At 34.1% G+C, this 22,170-nt stretch overlaps 2 protein-coding genes across 2 annotated transcripts in view; one reads left to right on the top strand and one right to left on the bottom strand.

Moving 5' to 3' along the window:
• The window catches only part of LOC100367147 (uncharacterized), a 31,724-nt gene extending 27,424 nt beyond the window's left edge, over nt 1-4,300 (bottom strand). The window contains exons 1-2 of the mRNA XM_006823970.3: nt 3,997-4,300; nt 1,233-1,358 (exon numbers count right to left, since the gene is read on the bottom strand). Coding sequence (XP_006824033.2) covers nt 1,233-1,358; nt 3,997-4,155 — 285 coding nt within the window. The 5' untranslated portion in view covers nt 4,156-4,300. The remainder of the gene's footprint in view (nt 1-1,232; nt 1,359-3,996) is intronic.
• A 511-nt stretch (nt 4,301-4,811) lies between these two features.
• On the top strand, nt 4,812-12,782 carry LOC100366992 (ras-related protein Rab-30-like). The gene is made up of 5 exons (XM_078014377.2): nt 4,812-5,038; nt 5,124-5,221; nt 6,037-6,120; nt 6,660-6,843; nt 8,499-12,782. The coding sequence occupies exons 2-5, from the start codon at nt 5,135-5,137 to the stop codon at nt 8,750-8,752; spliced, it is 609 nt and encodes a 202-aa protein (XP_077870503.1). The 5' UTR covers nt 4,812-5,038; nt 5,124-5,134; the 3' UTR covers nt 8,753-12,782.
• Nucleotides 12,783-22,170: the final 9,388 nt, after the last annotated feature.

Raw genomic sequence — 22,170 nt, 5'->3', positions numbered from 1 at the left:
TCTAATTGCGAAGACGTTTTTGCATAGTGTGATTGATACCTAACATTCAATTCCTTTCACTAGCTTTTCCTTTTGATAGTGTCGCACTACCCTGTTATCACCATGACGAGTTCTTTTAACTATTTTCTCGTTGACAGCATTGAATGTGTTATACACAAAGCAGTTTACAAGATCAGGATTTAATTCTTCATTAGTTAGAATATTTTTGTCTCCAACACTTACTGTACTTAGTGTCACCTTTGCAAACCACAAAATACATTTTTTAAATTCTGTTTTACAATGATTTTGCACATTGATAGCAAGAACACTCCTGCAGTATTTCTCCTGCAAGCTTTATTGCAACTTCCTCATTGACCTCGCTAAGTTTCCCTAAATATCACATCTATGTAAAAATTAACATATTTAACTTGACTTTCTTGTGGAAAACAGTTGCAGAATTAGCGTGGAGTAAATTCTGATGTGCAACCCTTGATCAGGAAGCGATTTATGACACGCAGTGGATATACTGTAAAACACTTAGAAACAGCTTCATGTTATTTTAGCAAATTCGGCTTAATGCACAAATTATTATAATCTTAATTTAACTAATGTGCCAACAATCTCATGGGGAAATATTTTTTTATAAATTAGCTACATTTTGAATACTGTGGAATACTTTATTTTCGCTGGAATTAATTTTCGCTGAAAAGGCAATTTGGGCGTTTTGTATGGAATTTATTTTCACAGATTTTTGATGTGAAATATAGGAAAAAAAGTATATTCGCTGGATTTTATTTTCACGGAATCATCCCTTCAGCGAAAATAGCAAAAATAAATTCCAAGCGAAAATAAAGTATTCTACAGTACCTCTGTAGACCAAATTACCTAAAATAACATAGCAGCTGAAAAAAACAACATGTTTTACAGTATAGTTTAGCACTGGTGTTGTTAATCTGGGAACTGCTAAGGAGAATTGTTGATGTTGCAGCCATGGATCATCTCAAAGTGACACATAGGGAATTAACTTTTACAGCACCCACCATGTTAGATACACTTTATAACTTTCAGCAGCCACACACACACACACACACGTCTTGCGTCTGAAGCAACTTCATGCTACTCATGAGATGCGAGGAACAGTCTGTGGTCAATACATTGACCATTCCAATTCTGTTAGACAAAGCCACCCATGATAGCTTTGCTGAGCTTCAGTTACCACATTAACAAAACATTAAATCTTATATAATGCTAACCTTTTCAAACACTCCACAAAAAGTGGCAACAATGTTGTGTGCAATGAGAGGTTGATATGTTCCGCCTACATTTTTCAATATAGAATCGAGCAGGTATAAAACTGGCAACTTTTCCGTCGGTTTAGCCTGTATAGTGACATTGGATAAATTCATGGTGATTATACATGACATTTTGGGGGAAAGAATATTAATTTAACACATACATGCAAGGATATAATATAACACTAGAACATATTTTAAACCAAAATAACGAATAACATGAACGATAGTTCTCACTTCACTTTGTGAGGAATAGGTACCAACCCTTGTGAACAATGTATCTCAACATTTCCATGAGGCCAAATAAAATAAATTGTGTGGTTCTGTTTACATGTACTTCAAAAACAATTTGGGTTGGTCAGGTTTTTATTTGTGCTAGCTTATTTAAGCAAAATCAGTGTTTAAAAATGTTTACATAAAAAATTTTCCAATCCAGCCAAAATATTGGATACCGGTACCGGTAATACAGGTAGTTTCATTCAAGTCTCACTGTAATCTTTTGTGATTTGGGATCTTTCTTTTCATGATTGTGTAAAACAAGATTAAGGTAATCGATTTTATTAGGTAGGATGATTATCAGAACGACACACACACACATCATTTTTTTACTTGGCCTGGAGGCAATATCGAAGGGCTACATGCTTAGCTTTTTTACTTTCTGGGGACATTCAGCTAATCACATTGTTCAGCATATACGATGGCCACTGCATGAACAATAAGAATCAGAACTTTTGAAATTACCAGTACTGTAAAAGTTCTAATTTAGGCTTGTTATTGAGAGCTAAGACTGTGCGGATTATGTTAAAATCCTCCTTTCAATCCAAGATAAATATAAAAAAGACAGATTTCCCAAAATTATTGCTTTCTAGCCTACCATTTTTTTAAGCCAGATCATTTGGAAAGAATTAGTCTATGGAAAAATAAAACTATTTTGTAACAAAATGTCAACTGTAGTTTTGCCTGCCATGGCCAAATTAGAAATTTTACAGCAGTCTGGAATTCAGAGTTTCTGAAAACTGCATCTACATTGGGGTACATTTATCCGTATAGCCAACAGTCCCCTATTCATCATGAAGTCCATCCAACTGTTAATATGAAAATGAAAGACACTCTCTCTTCAGTCAATCACTTGACCACAAATTAGTCTTGTATAACAACCTCCAGCAGAACAAGACAGTAGTTTCTATGATGTTAACTCGTCTCGGCATCCACTTCTTACTTGGATCATTCACGGTGAACCGCTGATGATGAGGACATATAGGGCAAGAACAAGGACAAGCTGAGAAATTAGATAACATTTCAAGACTTGTTTTCAATGTTCAACTTAATTTTGAAGAGTGATCAAACATACTTGCATGAATGATTCATGTCCCAAAAAATATTAACTATGCCAGTCCTCAATGTTATCAATTTTCAGCAATAGAAGGGAGGGCACAGTTATACACTGTCTTAACAAGGGGCTACAGTTGTACTCGTAGATGTGTTGGATGGCTGCTTACTGCTGCTGTTACTTCTTGGTAATGCCAGGAACGTCTCTCTGGTGTAACTGTGTCATAGCTTCAGGAACCAGAGTAGCAATAGGGGGCTGGGGCAACTCACTGAATGAGCAACAATTTTTCCAAGCTCCCTGCAAGTTTTTCTGAATATTATTCCATATTTTTTTTAAACTCCAATATGCGAAATAAAAACTGGTTAACAGGGAGCCAAGAAAATTGGTTTGGTTTGTATAAAATGGACCAAGGCCGACTGGGAAATGGTAATCACAAACATGGCATACAGAAGTTGAGTTTATCACAAGAAACACTCAGACATACTGGTATGTTGGGTGCTTTATTATACGATTCATTCCCAATAACCCCTCCCTCCCTCCCACACTTGTATAAAAGTAGAAAATACACAAATTAAGAACAGGATGACACAAGTTAACAGCATTACATCTCCAGAAAATTTAATGAAAAACAAAAAATTGAGTTTGTGATGGCAGACATGTAGCTTTTGTTGAACAAATGTACAAGTAGTAAATTTGTTCTGTGAGGATAACACTGTTAACATATGGCATTTAAACATGTATGTAGACAATGATATAGAGAGCAATATGCTTCAAAATTTCTTCAGGAATATCCATCAGTACTAATGATTTCTTCCAAATATCTGCATTATTCCAGTTGACTAAGCTGTAGCACCTGTTATAACCACTGAAACCATTCAAAAGGAGGGATTTATAAATGTACACGAGGGCAAACAAGATTAGATTACTAATTAGATGTTCAGAAAAAAAAAGACTCTTGAAAAAGCCAAAACATTAATGTGAAAAACAAGAAACACGCATAGAAACTGCTTCCTGGAATGTTTTACAAAAGACTGACCAAATCAGGAAAAATACTCAACGAACAATAAAATATGCAAGGCATGCATAATTTACACAGAATTTAGAAATATTTTCTCCTACTGTTAGTTCTGTTTATGTTGACAACCATAATATCAAAGTGAAACGTTAACGTATGGCAACCAGGTAATAATGGATGTGGTTATTTCCCAGAAAAACTGTGTTTTTTCTCGAACCACTAAATTACTCGATTATTCGAATCATGGTTGGGGCACTGACTAAAGCCCTCCTTTGAATTGGTTCACTAGTTTATACCAAAATCGGAACTAGCAGTCTGAATTTACTGATAAATACTGAAATAGTATCATTCATGATACAATCTCAATTAATGATAAAAACCTTGTTTAATCTTGCTTCGATTAGCCTTGCCACTTGTGGAGCATATGCAACATTTTCTTCGGCCAGCATCGTCAGCATGTTGATCAACGGCTTGCTGTTGACGGTCAGATCAGACAACGACGACTGGAAATCTTCACAAAAAGCAATCTCATCCGCCATCTTGCTGGTTTGTTCACCAGACGAGGACTTTTTGGACCGGTCGACGAATTGAAATAAGCAGGGGAAGATAAATATTAAAGAAAATTGGGAAAATCCATGACGATATCATAAAATTTAACTTCGCAATAAGATGTCGTCCTAAAAATAGTCTCTCGCGATTTCTCGAACTCACGGTGACGTCATAAAAATGTAATATTGTAAGACGCATGTTGATTGGTCCACAATCGCTGCCAAATAAGAAAATTATTCTATTTCTCACTAATTTCCGAAGAAGAAATTTATTTTCTACATAAAAAAAAAACGGAATAATGGACACCGGCAAATGTTCTTTGCAACACATACAACTCAAACGCGTATTTTTCTTTTTTTTACGATTGGGAGCAGTGATTGGGAGAGTATGAAGAGCCAATCAAATTTTCCGTAGTAAAATCAAACATGAAATACACATTTGTTCCATTCTATCAATCAAAACGTCAAAATTTTATCAAAAGAAAATATTTTACATGACAATATATTAGTATTTATATACTAATGACTAAATGAGCAACAGAAAATAATTTCTATAATAAAAATCTAACTTCCGGTGTAGCATACCCGGATGCATAATGATGTCATCGTCAGATGTTCATTACTTCCGTTTTAAATGTTGACTTTTGCCAGCACTTTTTATATTGTCTAGTAAACAACAACAGACCACGTTGTTCTTCACCACGTGTAGACGGGGATCACCTGCATAAGTAGGGCCGTGACTCAGCCTTGGAAATCTCACCAAGGCTGTATAAAAACTCGAGGCGTCACGGAAAGGCCCACCACATGACAGTGAATATATCTGGATCCAAGTGAAAATAATCGATTTATAATCGGAGCAGCATCTTTACAGTCTGTAAGTGTTAATTTTACATTTTTTTAATGTTTTATAATAATATTACAAAAATGATGTATTAAAATATTAATAATATTTTTTCTAGATATCTCAACTATGGAAGATTATAAATATTTATTTAAAGTAGTGTTGATTGGTAATGCTGGTGTAGGCAAAACTTGTCTTGTACGTAGATTCACACAGGTCAGTTGATACATTAACTATGTGTAGATGCACGCCATACTTGCAAATATTTAGTTTTCTGAAAAACCCTCCGTTTTGATGGAGATCATCTAAAGCAGTGAAGCAAGCAGTAGTTCCTTCATGTCTGTCTTATACTAACATAACATTTGTTGAAATTTGTCTTCACTGTTCACTGTACACAAAATATTTCCAAGCAGGGTTCATTGCAGTTATATCTGTCAATTGTTTGTAGAATTATAAGTGTGTAGGTCAAGGACTGTTTATTTACTTACTGTTTTTGAGCTAAGAGTATAAATTAATTATTGGTTGGTTGCATTCACAGTCACTTGGGGGCTGAAATTTAATAAATACCAACTTTAAAAAAAAAAATCTTCCGCTATACGTATATAATATACGTATAGCAGAAGATTTTTTTTTTTGTGGTTGCATTGTTTTGTAGTGTTGCAGACAAGACATTTGTAACTGAAGTTGAGTGACACTCATGACCAAAGTTTTGGCAACATAACAAAGTACATTACATTAAAAATCAATTTTGTGTAATTATAAAAACAATTAAAGTGAAATAATAGTGATTTTTTTTGGGTCAATCTAAAAAAAATAATTGGTAGATTGCACTGAACAATTGAATTTTTTCTGCTAACTAAAATTTTAATAGATAATTTTTTGACAAGATCTTGTACTATGCATGAGCGGTGTGGACTGAACAATCTTTACTTCATCAAAATTTACTGTCATCAAATGTGTTAAGCACATATTGGTATTAAATACCAAACAAAACAACTTCCACGTTTGTCTTATTTTTTTTTTTTTTTCAGGGTTTATTTCCTCCTGGGCAAGGTGCTACCATTGGGGTTGACTTCATGATAAAAACGGTTCAAATCGGAGATGACAAAGTTAAAGTGAGTTAGATTTAATTAAAATTTACATCATACATAAGTATAAATATTTTTGTAATGCAGTCTATGAAAATTAGTGGTGTGGTGGTATCAACTGGTACAATATATTTGAAACTTTTGGGAGGTTCAGGAAGAGTTTTGAATATCAAATTTGCACTCATAAAAAATGAGGAAGCCATGAAAAAAGGTTATTCAGAGGAAATGAAATAAAATATTCCACATTGTCAGTAATCCATGCATATTGTCCATAATCCCAACCCTTAGGATTCCAGATGGGCCATTCATCTCAAATCTGTACAGTAGTGTAGTATAATGTACCGTTACTAATTTCTCCATTATTGAAGTGTGCACCTAATGGCATCTTACCACAATATAGATCTCTAGTACTGTAAAAATATAGTTAATATACACTGATTTTAATCTTCCCTATTTTAGCCTGTGTTACAAATGAATGAATCTCCTCACGGTATAGATACAAACAGGCCTTTGAGGTTGATAACTTAGCCATGGATCATTTTAGAAAATAAACGCTTTCAATTCAGTTGCAGATATGGGATACTGCTGGCCAGGAAAGATTCCGTTCAATTACTCAAAGTTATTATCGTAGTGCTGACGCATTAGTGGTGGTGTACGATGTGACATCGTTTGAAAGTTTCAGGTGTCTACCTGATTGGATCAAAGAAATTGAACAATATGCTAGTAATAAAGCCATAACAGTCTTAGTAGGTGAGTAATATGTAACTATTTTGCATAACAATAGCATTGTTTGACAGTTTTAATATCATTTTCCCCATCAAGGATGAAGAAAAGAGAGGAATACCTTTTACAAAAGTTATATAAGAAAAGAAACTGAATTATTTACAATACTAGTAAATAAAACATGATTTTCGATCTCCCTTAGTCTACCACACATTGTCAGCAGTTAAATTTTTGTCATTTTTAATTCAGTCAAAATCTGAAGTAATCTAAAAGTATTGTTATGTAGAATGGGTTCAGAACTACTCAGATTTAAAAAAAAATGTCAGAAATGCAACTTTTCCAAATCAAATTTGCATAGATGTTGTCTGACATAAAATCTTGTATTTTTGGATTCATCTTTACCATCTGTAACTTAAATCCTTGAACTTTGACCTGATGACTCACTAGCTAATGCTATACTACACAGATCTGATGATGAGAAAATATGTTAAATGAGTTCCCAGGAAGAAACATCTGTTCTGTTTTAGATCTGTAGTCATATCATTGAAATGTTTTATTATTTGCAAACAGATAAATTGATAATTGTTCCACTTTTTCGTTTATAATATATTTTGCCAGGCAGCTAAAAAAGGTTTAACAAAATGTGTAATGATTTTGTTTTTCTATAAAGTGTTTAATTGTTTAATATGAGAAGTGAAGCCATTAAATTGAATGTACCGGTAGAAGTGAAGCTTCATTTCAGTGCAGTCAATTCAGGAAAGTGATCTTCATTATACTGGCAGTTTCCTGTCTGGTTTCCGGGAATTTTTAAGTAACTAGTAATATTAAATTACACTTTTAAGAAATATGCGTCTTGGCATAAGGTTTACAGTTTTGGTTGATATACTATAAATCCACCTATTTAAGCTTTAATTTTCAATTTAATTAAATAAATTTAACCTAAGTTACTTCACTTTTCAAGTTTCACATGACTCTGTTATAACATAGTGAAATGATTGAAGCCTTGCCATTGAAAAATGCACCCAATTTCTATATTTTTGTGGAGATCGTTATATTTATGCTTCTATCAATTTTCAGTTTGATGATTTTTTAATGAATATTTTTGTAATTTTAGAGCAAAAATGTTTTTCGATTTCTCCTCAAAAACATCTGTGATTGGTTTGATACTTGGTATATATTTATATCTTATGACTGGGATGACTCCAAAACTTATGTACTATTAAACTTATCTATATCATTGATAAGATCTGAACATACCGTTGAAACATATAAGGTAGTTTGCTACCTTTAAAAAAACAATCAGAAATCCTCAAAATCCAGCAAGAAACATATGGTCACCGAACTAAGTTTCCCACAAAACAACCACAAAAATTGATCCAAGTTTACAATTGGTTCCTATGGCAGAAACATTTTATCATACTGGGGTAGTTATATGGCTGTTACGAAAAATTGGAGAATTTTGAATATTAGTATAAGTTATCTATGGAATAGTGTTTAACATGAAATCCTATGAAAAATGTTCCATAATGGCCACTTTTTGGATTAGTTTGTATACGCTTTCTTGAAAATACATTCTTTCTGAATGGCTTGCATGTATGTGAATCATCACACAACAAATTTTGAATGATTTACTGTGATCCATTAAAAATGGTTATATTGATATACTCTTGATATGTTTACAGGTAATAAGACTGATTTAATTGAAGACAGAGAAGTTAGTTTAGATAATGGCACCAATTTTGCAAGCACACACGAAATGCGATTTTTAGAAACGTCAGCAAAAGAAGCAGATAATGTGGACAAACTGTTTTTGGACATCGCTGAAGAATTAACGAAACGTGTTCAGGTGCATGAAGTCGAAGACTCCAAAGATGAGATCGCAATTTGTTCTCAAAACCATACCGTATCAGCAACATACAACTGCTGTAGATGGTAGACTGGTATACTTTAGTTTAACCATACTGTCCGATATCATAGCAGGACTGTGGTTTAACGTTGTTGATAAGTACATTGCAGTTGTATTTCACAATACATGTAAGTATGACCTGCAAAAGGCCACACATCCTGGTACTTTTGGTGGAACAAAAATTTGTTTTTCTTCTTTTGAATTTCAAAATTAAAGTATCTTGAAATAAAATAAAGTTACAGAGTCTAACATTACACTTAATACTGGTATGTGTGACCTTATAGGTCCTGATTTAGAAACATCCTGTTTGCTAATATTTTAATGTCTGTAGTTATGCATTAATGCCTTGCTACATACAGTGTTATTTACATTTTTTAAATGTTTTTTTTTTTTTTTTTATATCAAAATTCATATTTTCGTTCATAATCAGTAGCTTTGTTTGATAAGTACGTCCAATGCATCATCACTGTTCCAGTGAATAGTCTTCACAAGTGATTTGGGACAAAGTGTGTACTTGGAACAGATTCACGCATAATAATGAGCTGTATTTTAATCATGCATGACACACAGTGTGTATATCTGTGTTGATGTGATGTCTTGTTTTTAATAGTCTGGTCAGGCAATTAATGTTTTAAGGGATGCACCATTTATCTTTCAGGGGACATGGTGATAAGTAAGTAGTTTGAAAGAAAATGGTTGTAGTTGGAAATTTTACATTGTGCCCCCCTAAAAAGTGACCCACTCCTTAATTAGCAAGTAATTAGCTGTTATATAGAAATGACTTTCTCAGTAGTTTTTCTGAAGTAATTAAACAGTGTTAATGTATTGCTTCCAAGGTTGTACGTGATGTACTTTGTCCGGTTATTTACATTTTATTTTAAATATTTAAACTATAAATATTTAATATTAACAATTGCTCTACTGTGCATTATTTTTTATTGAAACCAATGCTTATATTTTTACAACTATATTTTATTCTGTAATATTGTATTTTTTAAAGTTTTGTTGTGTTTAGATAAAGCCAGAAATGGAATGTGATATTGCTAAATTATCACAGTTAATTTGTAAACTTTTTTTAAAAAACTGACATCCTCATTGGACTTTCTTCGAGCTTACAGTTTTTTCCTTTACTTGAGGTACAGCAAGATTATGGATTTCAAACATGTGTTGACTCATTTTTAGCAACAAAGGCTTAAAACTATTTAACCAAAATACATGATGGCAGTACAACAAAGAAAAAATATTAACTGGGTTTAAAATTAATAAGCACATATTAAACCCAGCAAGCCCTATATAGTAAATATAACTTTTATGTTTGAATGAAAATCAACTTATCTCGTGGGTCAAAACTGTTTAATTGTATTGGAGTGTAAGTCAGGGTGGGGAATCATTGAGTGTCTTTATTACACATACTGTGGAATACTTTATTTTCGCTGGAATTAATTTTCGCTGAAAAGGCTTTTTGGGCGTTTTGCTTGGAATTTATTTTCACTGATTTTTCATGAGTTTAATGTGGAATATAGGAAAAAAAGTATATTCGCTGGATTTTATTTTCACGGAATCATCCCTTCAGCGAAAATAGCGAAAATTAATTCCAAGCAAAAATAAAGTATTCTACAGTATTCGTATGTGTTCATGAATTTGATTAGCATACATGTCTAAACATTCTAGGGTCATTTATACTGATGTATTCGGATACCTTGATAAATTTATTACTATCAATGTTCTATGTGTACATTGCCATTGTTGAAACATTATGTGAGAGATTTACTTATATAATTAATTGTACTTAACACAAATAATCCCTCCATGTTATTCTACTATACGTATTGCAGTGATTTAAGTGTCTTTTTAAAGGCAACATGAAAATCCATGTATAGATGGTTGTTGATCTTGTATTGTTACACTGACATTGCAAATGGCTGTGTACAAACACAGATGAAATTTGGTACAAAGTCATCTGAATTTGTAATGGTTAGTTTACGCATATTTATTAGCTAATTTGCATATTATTGTAAGTTTAACACAAAACGTGTTTTCAGTGGGTGGGTTGCCCACCCAACATTTTATCCCACCTACCGATAATTAAAGAATCCTTAGATATGTTAATATCTGGATTAATTGACAGTTTATGTTTTTTGGCTTCCTGCTGTTGTCTTTAATCATTTAAATCAACAATTTATCATCAAAAATAATCCTTACTTGTGACTCAAGTATACAAATGGCTTTAATATAAGTGCACCAAAGATACAGAAGTGAGCACAATGCACTTCTAATAGAGCAAATATGTAACAGAAATATGAATTGAATATCAGAACTATATCTCCAGTATTAATGAGGCTGAGCTCATATTTACTCCTTACCTATGGAGCAGATTATTTGTTCTCATTTTTTTTAAAAAAACAGAAGTTATAGTACATAAAATATACTTGTAAAACCAATTTTTTATTTCAGCATATTTGAGATTCAGTTGTTTTTTTCTATATGTAATATCATATTTTAGCAGCCTGTATTATCTAATTTACCTGTAACATCATTTACAGCCACTAATTAAATACTTTATCAGTTGATATTAATTTAATGAGATGTAGAACCATTGAGTGTTGCTATGGTTATGCTTTTCTAAGTAATGTGCAATCAAAATATACATGTGCAATTTTTTCTACAAAACTAGATTTTTGATTTTGTTTAGGTCCACTGTCAACGGTAATTCATATTATGGATTGTTTGTCAATCTTTACCATGTGCATTTCAGTTAAGGGTACATATCGTTACTTTCACCTTCATCCAAATTGTCCATGCATGGCTTTGGGTGTTCCCTCCCAGTTTTGTATATTTCATGGTAATAGGTGTTTGGTTATTGGTAATTCAATAAATTTAGGTGCAATGCTATCAAATTTGTGTCAACTGTAGATTGATTGGTCTTAAATGTTGACGTGTGTTAAATTTAGAGCATTTAAAATAAATACATGAAACAAATTAATAATTCTTATTTTCAGTGTACTGAACTGTAATTATAGATTCTTATGTGCCAACCTTTGTACACCTTGTCAAGTTTGCTGTGATATTAAGTTGTCAACCAACACACTTCTTTTCAAGTGTGGTTTGTATTTTTAAGGAACATCAGATGAATAAAACATGCTCAGAAATTGATTTACTGGAAACATAAATTAATTGTAACTTAGTTAATATATATATATATACCACTCTGAACAATGAAAGTACATTTGATTTTCATGCAATGTAATCATTATCCAGTCATATGAATTGTTTTAAGTCATTTTCTAGATGGATGTACACAAACATGGAATTGGATATACTGTGATTATCTGTATTTCACAGTATTTGTTGAACTTTACTGTCACCTACTGTATTGTTCTAAACAGTAACATTGATTGTTGCTTGATTAGATCTGGTTAAGTCAAGTCATTTTTTCGAGGGTATGTCGTTTGGCTGAATGTACATATTCACCAGCTCTATGCCACACACCAGTGACTATGTCCTAGCATTTCAGACTGTTGACTACCTCATTTGTTTAGATAATTTGCCATTTATCAGAGAAATTTATATGGTTGCATGAAATAAACTGAAAAGTAATTGTAATCTTCCAAATCCTGCTGTTGTGGTTGGTTTAACCCAAATTGTTCTAAATGTGAAATGATCTTAAGACGTGCATAGTAGAATCAGCAACTTAGCTGGCAATATTGCTGTTTGAAATATCACGGCAGTGACAGTAACTCCACCACCAAACATGAATGTAGAAGTATGGCATCCAGACAAAACACATGTGATCAGGCGCAGAGTTTATTAGAAAAAAAATAGATCAAGTGATAGCTCCTTTTTAATATGTACACAAAAGAAAAACGAGATAAATCACCACTTCTTAGTGTAGATGAGAAGCAATGTAATTTTGTTGTGACAATTTCCTGTACAGGTTTTTACTGTGTATTATTGCTACTTGTAACTCGTCTTTCCATATGTACAGGTTTTTGTTCTTATGTGTATTGCTATTTGTAATTCATATGAAAGTCTTGCCAAATAAAGCATTCATTATTAAAAATGTGGATTTTCATCTACGACCCAGTGTGTAATAATATGTGATTGTTAAATATTTATGAAACATTAGCAAGCAATAGTGGGACAAATTTGAATACAACACCAGTAATCAGATGAAAACATTTTCAAGGGATCTTAGTTCAGTGATTTTGCTTTAAGCATCACAAAAACCTCAAAAAAAAAAAAGAAGTAATGAAGTTTTTCAATATATTTTTATTTTGTGTTAGTGTCAGATTTAACATATCACATTGTATTGGTAGTTTTAGGTCAAATCTTTCACATTAACTTTGCAAACTCCTGTGCATTACAATTCACACTCACATGATAAGGCATTTATTCAGACTTAATTAAATTTTGTTCATTTCGTAAACAGTTTTTTGCACACGCTACTATCATAACCTGAACTGTCATTGCCCGAGGCCACATCATCAAACAAATCTTGACTCAGAATCTCATCCTCGCATCCACCATTACAAGATTTGCCACCAAACAAATCTGGGGTCAATACAACTGATGCTGATCTGAGTACATGTCGTCTCGTGTGTCCACTCATCATATGGAAACTACCAGAATTACAATAAGTACCTGGTATACTGTTAAGACTATCACTAAATTTCTCAGAAAATAAACATGGAGTACTGAATACGGATGAAGATGGAGTGGTTGCCATGACAACTGCATCTTTTGGTGTGGAAGATGTTGGTCTGCATGTTTGTGAGAACAATTCTGGAGTGTTTATTATTTCGCTTGCATTGTTGCTGTCCATTGAAAAATGACTGGAGGATGAAAAGAGATCAGGAGAAAATAGATCCGGTGAGCAAGGACAATCTTCATTGTTGTCGAGCAGATTAATCTCGTCTATTCCCTGTGAATCCGGGATGAAATCAACAGAACTGTTACTAGAATCATAACTTTGACCAGTTAAGTTCCTGTAGTTAGTATCCATGTTCCATATCGTGTGAATTGTGTTTAACTCTTCAACAAAATGAACTGTTTTTCTCCTGCTGGATTGTCTCGTCTTTGATACTGGTGGTTGACATTGAGGAGTATGGGACAACACACCTCTCCTTATAGTTACAGAGTCATCATTTTTATTTTCATATTTGTCTCTGCAAATATTTGTAATTTTATTCTCTGGAGACGTTTCTATCTTTGTGTTCTTATTTGTGATCAGTCTTCCAAGGCTGTTGTTACAGCCAATGAAAAAATTGTTTTGACAACTCTCATTTTGAAAAGAACTGGCAATATCTTCATAGTCACTCTCATTGCAATGAAAACTATCTCCATGAGTAACGTTGTCATGGAACACATCACCATCTTCATCACCATCTACAATATTAACATTGTATATACCTTGTGCCAAGGATGTGATTTCAGATTCGTTAATGTTTGAACAAATTTCATTCTGTCTTACACTGAAGTTTTTTCCAATGTCAATGTTATCACTATTCTTTATCAGACTATCAGATGATGAAACGGTGGTATTGTCTCTAGATGTCTCACTTTCCTGTTTGTGATGCTGATTTTCAATATTTTGCAAGAATAAGTCAAAATCTTCTGAGTATGGCATGTCATTTTCAAAGGACATATTAGTAACATACTCAGATTTTATGTTTTGGATCACAAAGTTGTGTTCTGTTTTTCTAAAACACATTGACAGATCATTTCCAGTCATAGCGCAAGAGTTTTTCAAAAGACTTTCATCTTTAGATTCAATTGCAATAAATGAGTTTGTCTTTTCTATTTTAATCTCTTCATTGTCTATGGCATCAACATGGTCTCTGTTTTTTGTAATTATTTGTTCACAATATTCAGTTTTTTCTTTCACATATTGGTTTTCAATCTTTTGTAGAAATATATCCAAGTCTTCGGAATAGGGTAAGTCATCTTGAAATGAGACATTAGTAGGATACTCATCAGACATCAGTGATATCGCCTCCAAACTTTCAGCTGACGAGTTTTCGTTATAGATGACTTGGGTTGGAAGTGGAAGAGTCAGCTGTTGAACACATGATGGAGTCTTCAGGTCTTGAGTGCCTTGCTTTGAACAATGTTGTGTTAGCCTTATTTGACAAAGTTCTGAGGTATTCTCGGCGCAGTGTTGTGTCATTTTTTCATTACATGTTTCTGGATAACCATTCCGATTCACCCTTTCTGTATTTTTTTCATTTACCATCACTGGTTCCAACTGTGCTTCTGACTGATGAGAAGATTCAACACACTGCTTTTTATCATTTGATGGCAATGAGTAATTATTACACTTTTCAATGTTCATAGTGACTGTACAATGAGCGTCATCTACAGTATTGACAGCACCTTTTGTGTTCCTATCTTGGTGATAATATTGCAATAACAAATCGTCATTCTTCTCAGCAACTGTGATTGCATTCACATGGCTTATAGTCAGAGCTTCCGCGATTTCATTTGCATGGCTGGTAGTCAAACCATCTACACAAGGAGACATGTTGCTGCCCTGTAGTAACAACTGACTGCCAACAGCATCACTACTACATGTATCATTATGCCAGGCGGATGAATCGCCTCCAGCAGTAGCATTACCATCACTGACATTATTAAAATGTTCTGCTTTAACGTTGGGTATTAAATTATGGGCAGCAAATGATACATTATTACTAGTACTGCTGGTATTTTGTTCGTTTAACAGCTCACTGTGTCCAGAAGTCAGAGCTCCTTGTGTATTTGACAATGACGCATAATTCATTGCACATGAATCCCCATTATATGTTATATCGCTATTAACACTTAATAAGGTCCTATCAAATGCACTGATATTATGACCACCAAACAAAGCTTCATGTCCTATGTATTGGTTACCATAGTTTTCTTCTTCATCACCTAAAGAATTATGGGAATAATCCATGTCTCCACTTTCACCCATACTGTTGAGTAACAAATCAATTCTATCGCTGGCTTCAAAACTCAATTTGCAATCCAATCCCATGATGCACTCTGGAGCACTTTGATCCCATAATGACAGAAGAGAAGACGCAGAATCGGATATAGAAGGACTTGCAGTTGCTATGCCAATACTGAATTTCTCATCAATATCCTCAACCGATGAAACACTAGTTGCCATGGATACATTCACTGGTTGTGTAACATTTTCATCTTCATATGAATTTATTTTACTCACAGTAGCTTTGATATCAGTTTTGATATCAGTGATACAGTCGAATACCGTCATACTGTCTTTCATGTGGCATCGTCTCATTAAATACGCCACAAGAGGCATTGTCTTCCTATCATTGGAATTATTCTGTTGGATGATCTGTTCTAACCTGACTGGTGAGTTAGATTTCTGCTGACTTGTACTTTGTTCAACTGAAGCCGTTTTCAAACCAAAATAAAACATGGATCCAATTAAACACTTCTCAACCGCTCTGAATAGCACTTCCTTGTTGGTGTTTGATGAGCAAAGTGTTGATGTAGACAACATTCTAGAAACAAACAATATACATTAAATAATTTCTAGCAAGACAAATGCGATATCAGCTGGCTCTCAATGTGATCACAATTTAAATTTGCCCTCCGAGTTGATTCTTCATTGTTTATTGGACTATTGATATTAGATTTGAATCAAATTACAATCAGAATACAGAGTACAATTGAATTCCCTATAGAAACCATTATTATAACAATGCTGTTATTAGCAGTACTGTATTTACTCTATTAGTGAACAAGTCATTGAAAATAACACAGTCCCCGTTAATTTTTTGAACGTTCTCTTTGTGCTCGTCATATTAAAGTGGAGGGATTGTCGCGAGCGTGTCCTTGAAACTTGAGTTCCAAGTGGCCTATACAACAGATTGTTTATTTACATCAAAACACGTGTTCCGTGTAGTAGTAATATGGCCAAAAATAAAAACAGTCGTTATTCGGCCATCTTTGATCTGGTTATGAAACACACTGATATGTATGATGTATGTGCCAAATACGAATGAAAATGGTACATAAATTGTGGAAATATAGTAGTAAGGCCAAAAAGTCAGATGGCTGTCAATCGGCCATCCTTGACCAGATTTTAAAACAAATTGTCATGGACATACATCCTAACATGTATAAAGTTCATGTATGTGCCAAATTTGAATGAAAACTGACAGAGCACGTCCAAGATACCGCATAAAAAAAACAAGATGCCTGCCAGTCGACTATCTTTGTTCCAATTGCAAAATAAATCGTCATGGATATGTATCTTAACATGTATAATCTATGTACCAAGTTTGAATGACAACTGACAAAAAAAGATGGCTGCCAGTCGGCCATTTTGAATAGAATCGCTGAACCACTGCATGTGCATATGTCCCACATAAGGTACTAGGCACATGCAAAGAATGAAAGGAATCGGTCCACAGGATTCTGAAATACGACTCTGGACAGACTGACGCACGCACGGACGAATGGACACACGGACGGACAGACAGACTCAGGAACTCACGAACGGTCGGGGACATGTATCCTAACATGTACGATCTATGTACTAAATTTGAATGAAAACTGACAAAGCATGTCCAAAATACAACATTTTCAAAAAACAAGATGGCTGCCAGTCGGCCATCTTTGATCCAATTGTGAAATAAATCGTCATGGACATGTATCCTAACATGTATAATCTATATACCAAGTTTGAATGAAAACTGACAAAGCATGTCCAAAATACAACATTTTCAAAAAACAAAATGGCTGCTAGTCGGCCATTTTGAATCGAATCGCTAAACCACTGCATGTGCATATGTCCCACATAAAGTACTAGGCACATGCAAAGAATGAACAGAATCGGTCCAAGGGATTCTGAGATATGACTCCGGACAGACGCACGGACGGAGACCGAATTATAAGTCCCCGTTTTCGGACTTCGTCCGAACGGGGACTAATAAAGACACAGTATCTACTGAGACTTAAAAGGTGCTGGTCATTGTGCTGCTCATGTACGACATCATTGTTGATAAACATTGATTTACCCACAATCCAATGCACTTTTCTAATGAAATCACAACCCAGAGTTTTGCTCTCGGCGCAACTTACACTAATTACCACCGGCGACTTCTTCGACACCATCCAGTCACAAAAAAAATTACCAAATTAAAGCTTGGTAACCTCTCAGTTTGTACTCGTTGGACTGTGCAACAGTCAAAGTTGCCATCTTTGTTTATGAGACCCATAACTCGCGCATGCGTGACACAAAAACCACCGGCCCTCAATAATACTTTATAGCAATGTATAGTAAGATACACTATTGTGCGAGTATGGAGGTGGAAAAGTAGAGAAATAGTAAGATTGAAAAACAACTGCTATCAAGATTGACTGTAAATAGGTAAAAAAACTTACTTTCTTAATTGAGTAGCTGAGATGCCAAATATTGGTTGGAGACATTCTCCAAACACGGTGATATCGGACAAATAGCCATAATGGGATATTCTCAGATGTAATCTATATCTGTCACATCTATCATGGTCTGAATAATAACAACCACACTTATAACATCTGTAACTACAAAAATAAAGATATATCTATTATTCTTAATTAGCTGAAATGTCACTCAGAGACGACAACTTTACCAAACATAAGGCTGCTATACAAGTCTGGTCTACCACATACAGGGATAAAAATGTGCCACAGTTTTGAACTAAAATTTCATAAATTGAACCCTAACCTGCTGCCTTTTCCCTCTGATAGTGGTGATATTTTACTGTAACACATTTTACAATACGCATAGTAGAATTTGTTATCTTTGACGGTTACAACAGTTGCCAGTATAAGCAATCTGTCTTCATTCATCGTGACATCATGGTTTATGGATCAGGACATACCGGTACATAACACTTCTGTGAACAAATTATAGACTTCCTGGTTAGAAAAAACTACTCACTTCATTTTCAAGTGATTGAAATTTACTTTTTATATCATGGTGACTATTGATGGTACAGAATTGATTTATTCATTATCAAAATAATCGCTTCTGCTAAAAAACTTATATACTACTATAACGGGTAATACAAATAATTTTGAGTCACTTCACTTAAAAGGTATTCTGTTGCCCAAACACATTAACAGAACAAATGAAGGAATTTTCAGCCAGCATTGTGCAGAATTGTTCTTTTTCAGCCATGTTTTTTTAGTGACCTGACCATCCTAATGATTTGTTTAGTGTAGATATACCCCAGGCTCCATAGTATAGAATACTGGTGGAAAAATTTTCATAAGCAGTACTGACCTAAATAATTAGTTTGAAGGAATTTCAACTTTCAAGTGACTGTGATCTGTGACGATGTGTACAAACCATATGTACCCCCCCCCCCCCGGAAGGTCATATAAACTAACATTCTGGAGAAAAAAGTGCAGTTCTACTACCCCCCCCCCCCCCCACGCACACACACACAACTAAAACCTTAGATAACATTGTTATCTGAGCTGAAACAAACGACATCCAAATTTAAGCGTATTTTTCATGGTATTTTTGACATGTTCTGTCGCTAGATATCGACTGTCGGTGTTCTAGATAATCGTAGTAATACGGATCGTCCTTTCAAATGTATATAAAACGAACACTTACGCTTACATTACCATGACATTTTACGCTACATTTCATAAAAAGCGCCATCTCGGTTTGTTAACCAATCAAAACAACATGACTTACCCTTTGATGGTAAATATAACTCGTGCTGCAAACGAACACAATACTTGATTATTTGATGATATACATTATTATAATATGTCTTATATTGTAAATTTTTAATTTTACAATGTTAATTAAGAAATATGTTGCACACTTTAAAATAAATCCTATTTTTTGTTTGTCGCAAAAAGGTGAAATTTAAAAATGGCGCTGTGTTTGACTACAGTAAAAACGTCTATCCGCGGATTTAGGCAAATTACGGCGTTTAGAGATATTTTTTGTCGGTGCTACTGTGCTACATCATCTACCGTGAGATTTTCACTCGAACAAAATGTAGGCTCGTCCCCAGCTGATGTATCTGTGAAAGTAAGTATGACTTTACTAACTTCACACACGATCCAAATACCTATCCATTAAGGGACGGACCAACTAGATTTCAGAAGGGGTCAAACCAGGACGTGATTTTTTGTTTACCTTAAATGGAGAAAGTTCCTTAAAGCCTCTCGATAACCCTAACCCAAGCCCTAACACTTCAGCCCCCAATGTAATTGTCCAGAAAAAGAAACTCTTGCCCCTTGAATATCTCAAAATGTTGTTTTTAATTTTAATTGCATATACTTTTGGGCACGGATCTAGAAGCTGTATACCTACACACGAATTGGAGACGTCACAAAATACATGACCTTCAATCGGGGTTGTTTCCTCGGTATATACGAATTGGTATATACAATAAAGATACTTAAGACATTACACATAAGGTAAAACAAATCATGTGACAATATAATGATAATAACGGTAATAAATCCTAGCTTAACAGTTGAACAGAAAGATCATATAGTCAGTCGGGTGACGCCGAGGGTCACGCACTGTGTTGCAAAATGGCCGTGTGGTTGAAACTGGGTCATGGCGTGACGGGTCAGGAAGACATCATTAAACACTCTCAAAATCACAATAAAACGGGGAAGTGGTTGCATATTACGGCGTAGCCAACATGGGAAATACAAAACGTTCAATACAAACGACATGGGTTCGAATCACACTAGATACACACTCACCAGAACCGAAGCAATCAGAAACGAGTAATCGTTTTGGCTTTTCCGTTCAACTCATGGGAACACTGGAGTAGTTAGAAAAATGAACACCACTTAACGACCAACGTCGTGGCGTGGTACACAAGCATGCCATCAAAATAAAACAAAATTAGCTTGAAAAGACAGTGGGTTTGAGTCCCGCTCAGAGCTACCGTAAAAACAAACGTAAATCAAATAAACTGAAATCTCTCAAACCGTTAACAAGTAAACAAAGAACATCGCGAAAAAATAATAAACCTCACAAAACTCCATCATACAAAACTGAATGAATAAATAATAAAATAACTTACGTCTTAAACTGGACGACGCGCAATTTGTTCAACAGTTTCCAGATTGTGACAAGAGATAAACAAGACCCAAGTCAAGGTAAGTTTTGTTAAAGTGTCGATGTCGTTCCCTATATTACGAAAACAATTCAGGCAACAGAAGAATATCTTCTGTGGTGTTGTGGAATTTATACTGTATCTGTGGAATTGTTGATTGAGGGTTCGAAGCCAGCAGTTAACATTTTGTTAGAAAGTTTCACAATTAAATCAAATATCCAATGATACCAGTATATTTATTTCATTATTTTAACAACTTGCAATGGTGGAAGTTGGTCAAACACGAGTTCTTACACCTAAATAAGTATCAAATATTTGTCGACACATTTATTCTCTCAATTTTACAACCTTGTAGAGGTGGAAATTAATTATACAACAGGTATTTACTCACAAATATAATGGTCAATATTTGTCCATACATTCATTCTGTCAATTTAAGAACTTGTAATTGTGGGAATTAATCAAACGCGAGTTGTTTACACCAAAATAAGTGTCAAATATTAGTCCATACACTTATTCTCTCAATTTAACAACTTGTAATGGTGTAAAATAATTAAACGAGAGCTGTCTACACCAAAATAAGTCTAAAATATTTGTCTGCACATTTATTCTCTCAATTTAACAACTTGTAATGGTGTAAAATAATTAAACGAGAGCTGTCTACACCAAAATAAGTCTAAAATATTTGTCCGCACATTTAGTCTCCCAATTTAACAAATTGTAATGGTGTAAAATAATTAAACGAGAGCTGTCTACACCAAATAAGTCTAAAATATTTGTCCGCACATTTATTCTTTCAATTTAACAACCTGTGATTGTGGGAATTAATCAAACATGAGTTGTTTACACCAAACTAAGTATTAAATATTTTTTGAGCCATTTATTCTCTCAATTTAACAACTTGTAATGGTGTAAAATAATTAGACGAGAGTTGTCTACACCAAAATTAATCTCAAATATTTGTCCACACATTTATTGTCACAATTTAACCACTTGTTAATAGTGGAAATTACTTAAACGCGACTTGTTTAATCAGTTAACATCAATGCAACTTACCCACAGACAGTGCACAACAGAGTATCATTATTGAGCAATTATAAACAGGAACGTGTCTTGGCATTAGGGTTAGGGTGGGGTCAGGTATGGGCAACGGAATTATTAACAGGAACGTGTCTTGGCATTAGGGTTAGGGTCGGGTCAGGTATGGGCAATGCAAATGGCAAACACCCAATTGGCAAGATGTACACTAATGGGTTATGGCATGCATATAGTTTACACAAGTAAAAACACAAAATTGGCAATTTTTTGGACAATTGTAACTCAATAATAGAAATATGTTGTATT

The sequence above is a fragment of the Saccoglossus kowalevskii genome, chromosome 4, assembly GCF_978046115.1.
Source record: "Saccoglossus kowalevskii chromosome 4, keSacKowa6.1, whole genome shotgun sequence".
NCBI lineage: Eukaryota > Metazoa > Hemichordata > Enteropneusta > Harrimaniidae > Saccoglossus > Saccoglossus kowalevskii.
This window is presented reverse-complemented; position numbering and strand designations above follow the sequence as displayed.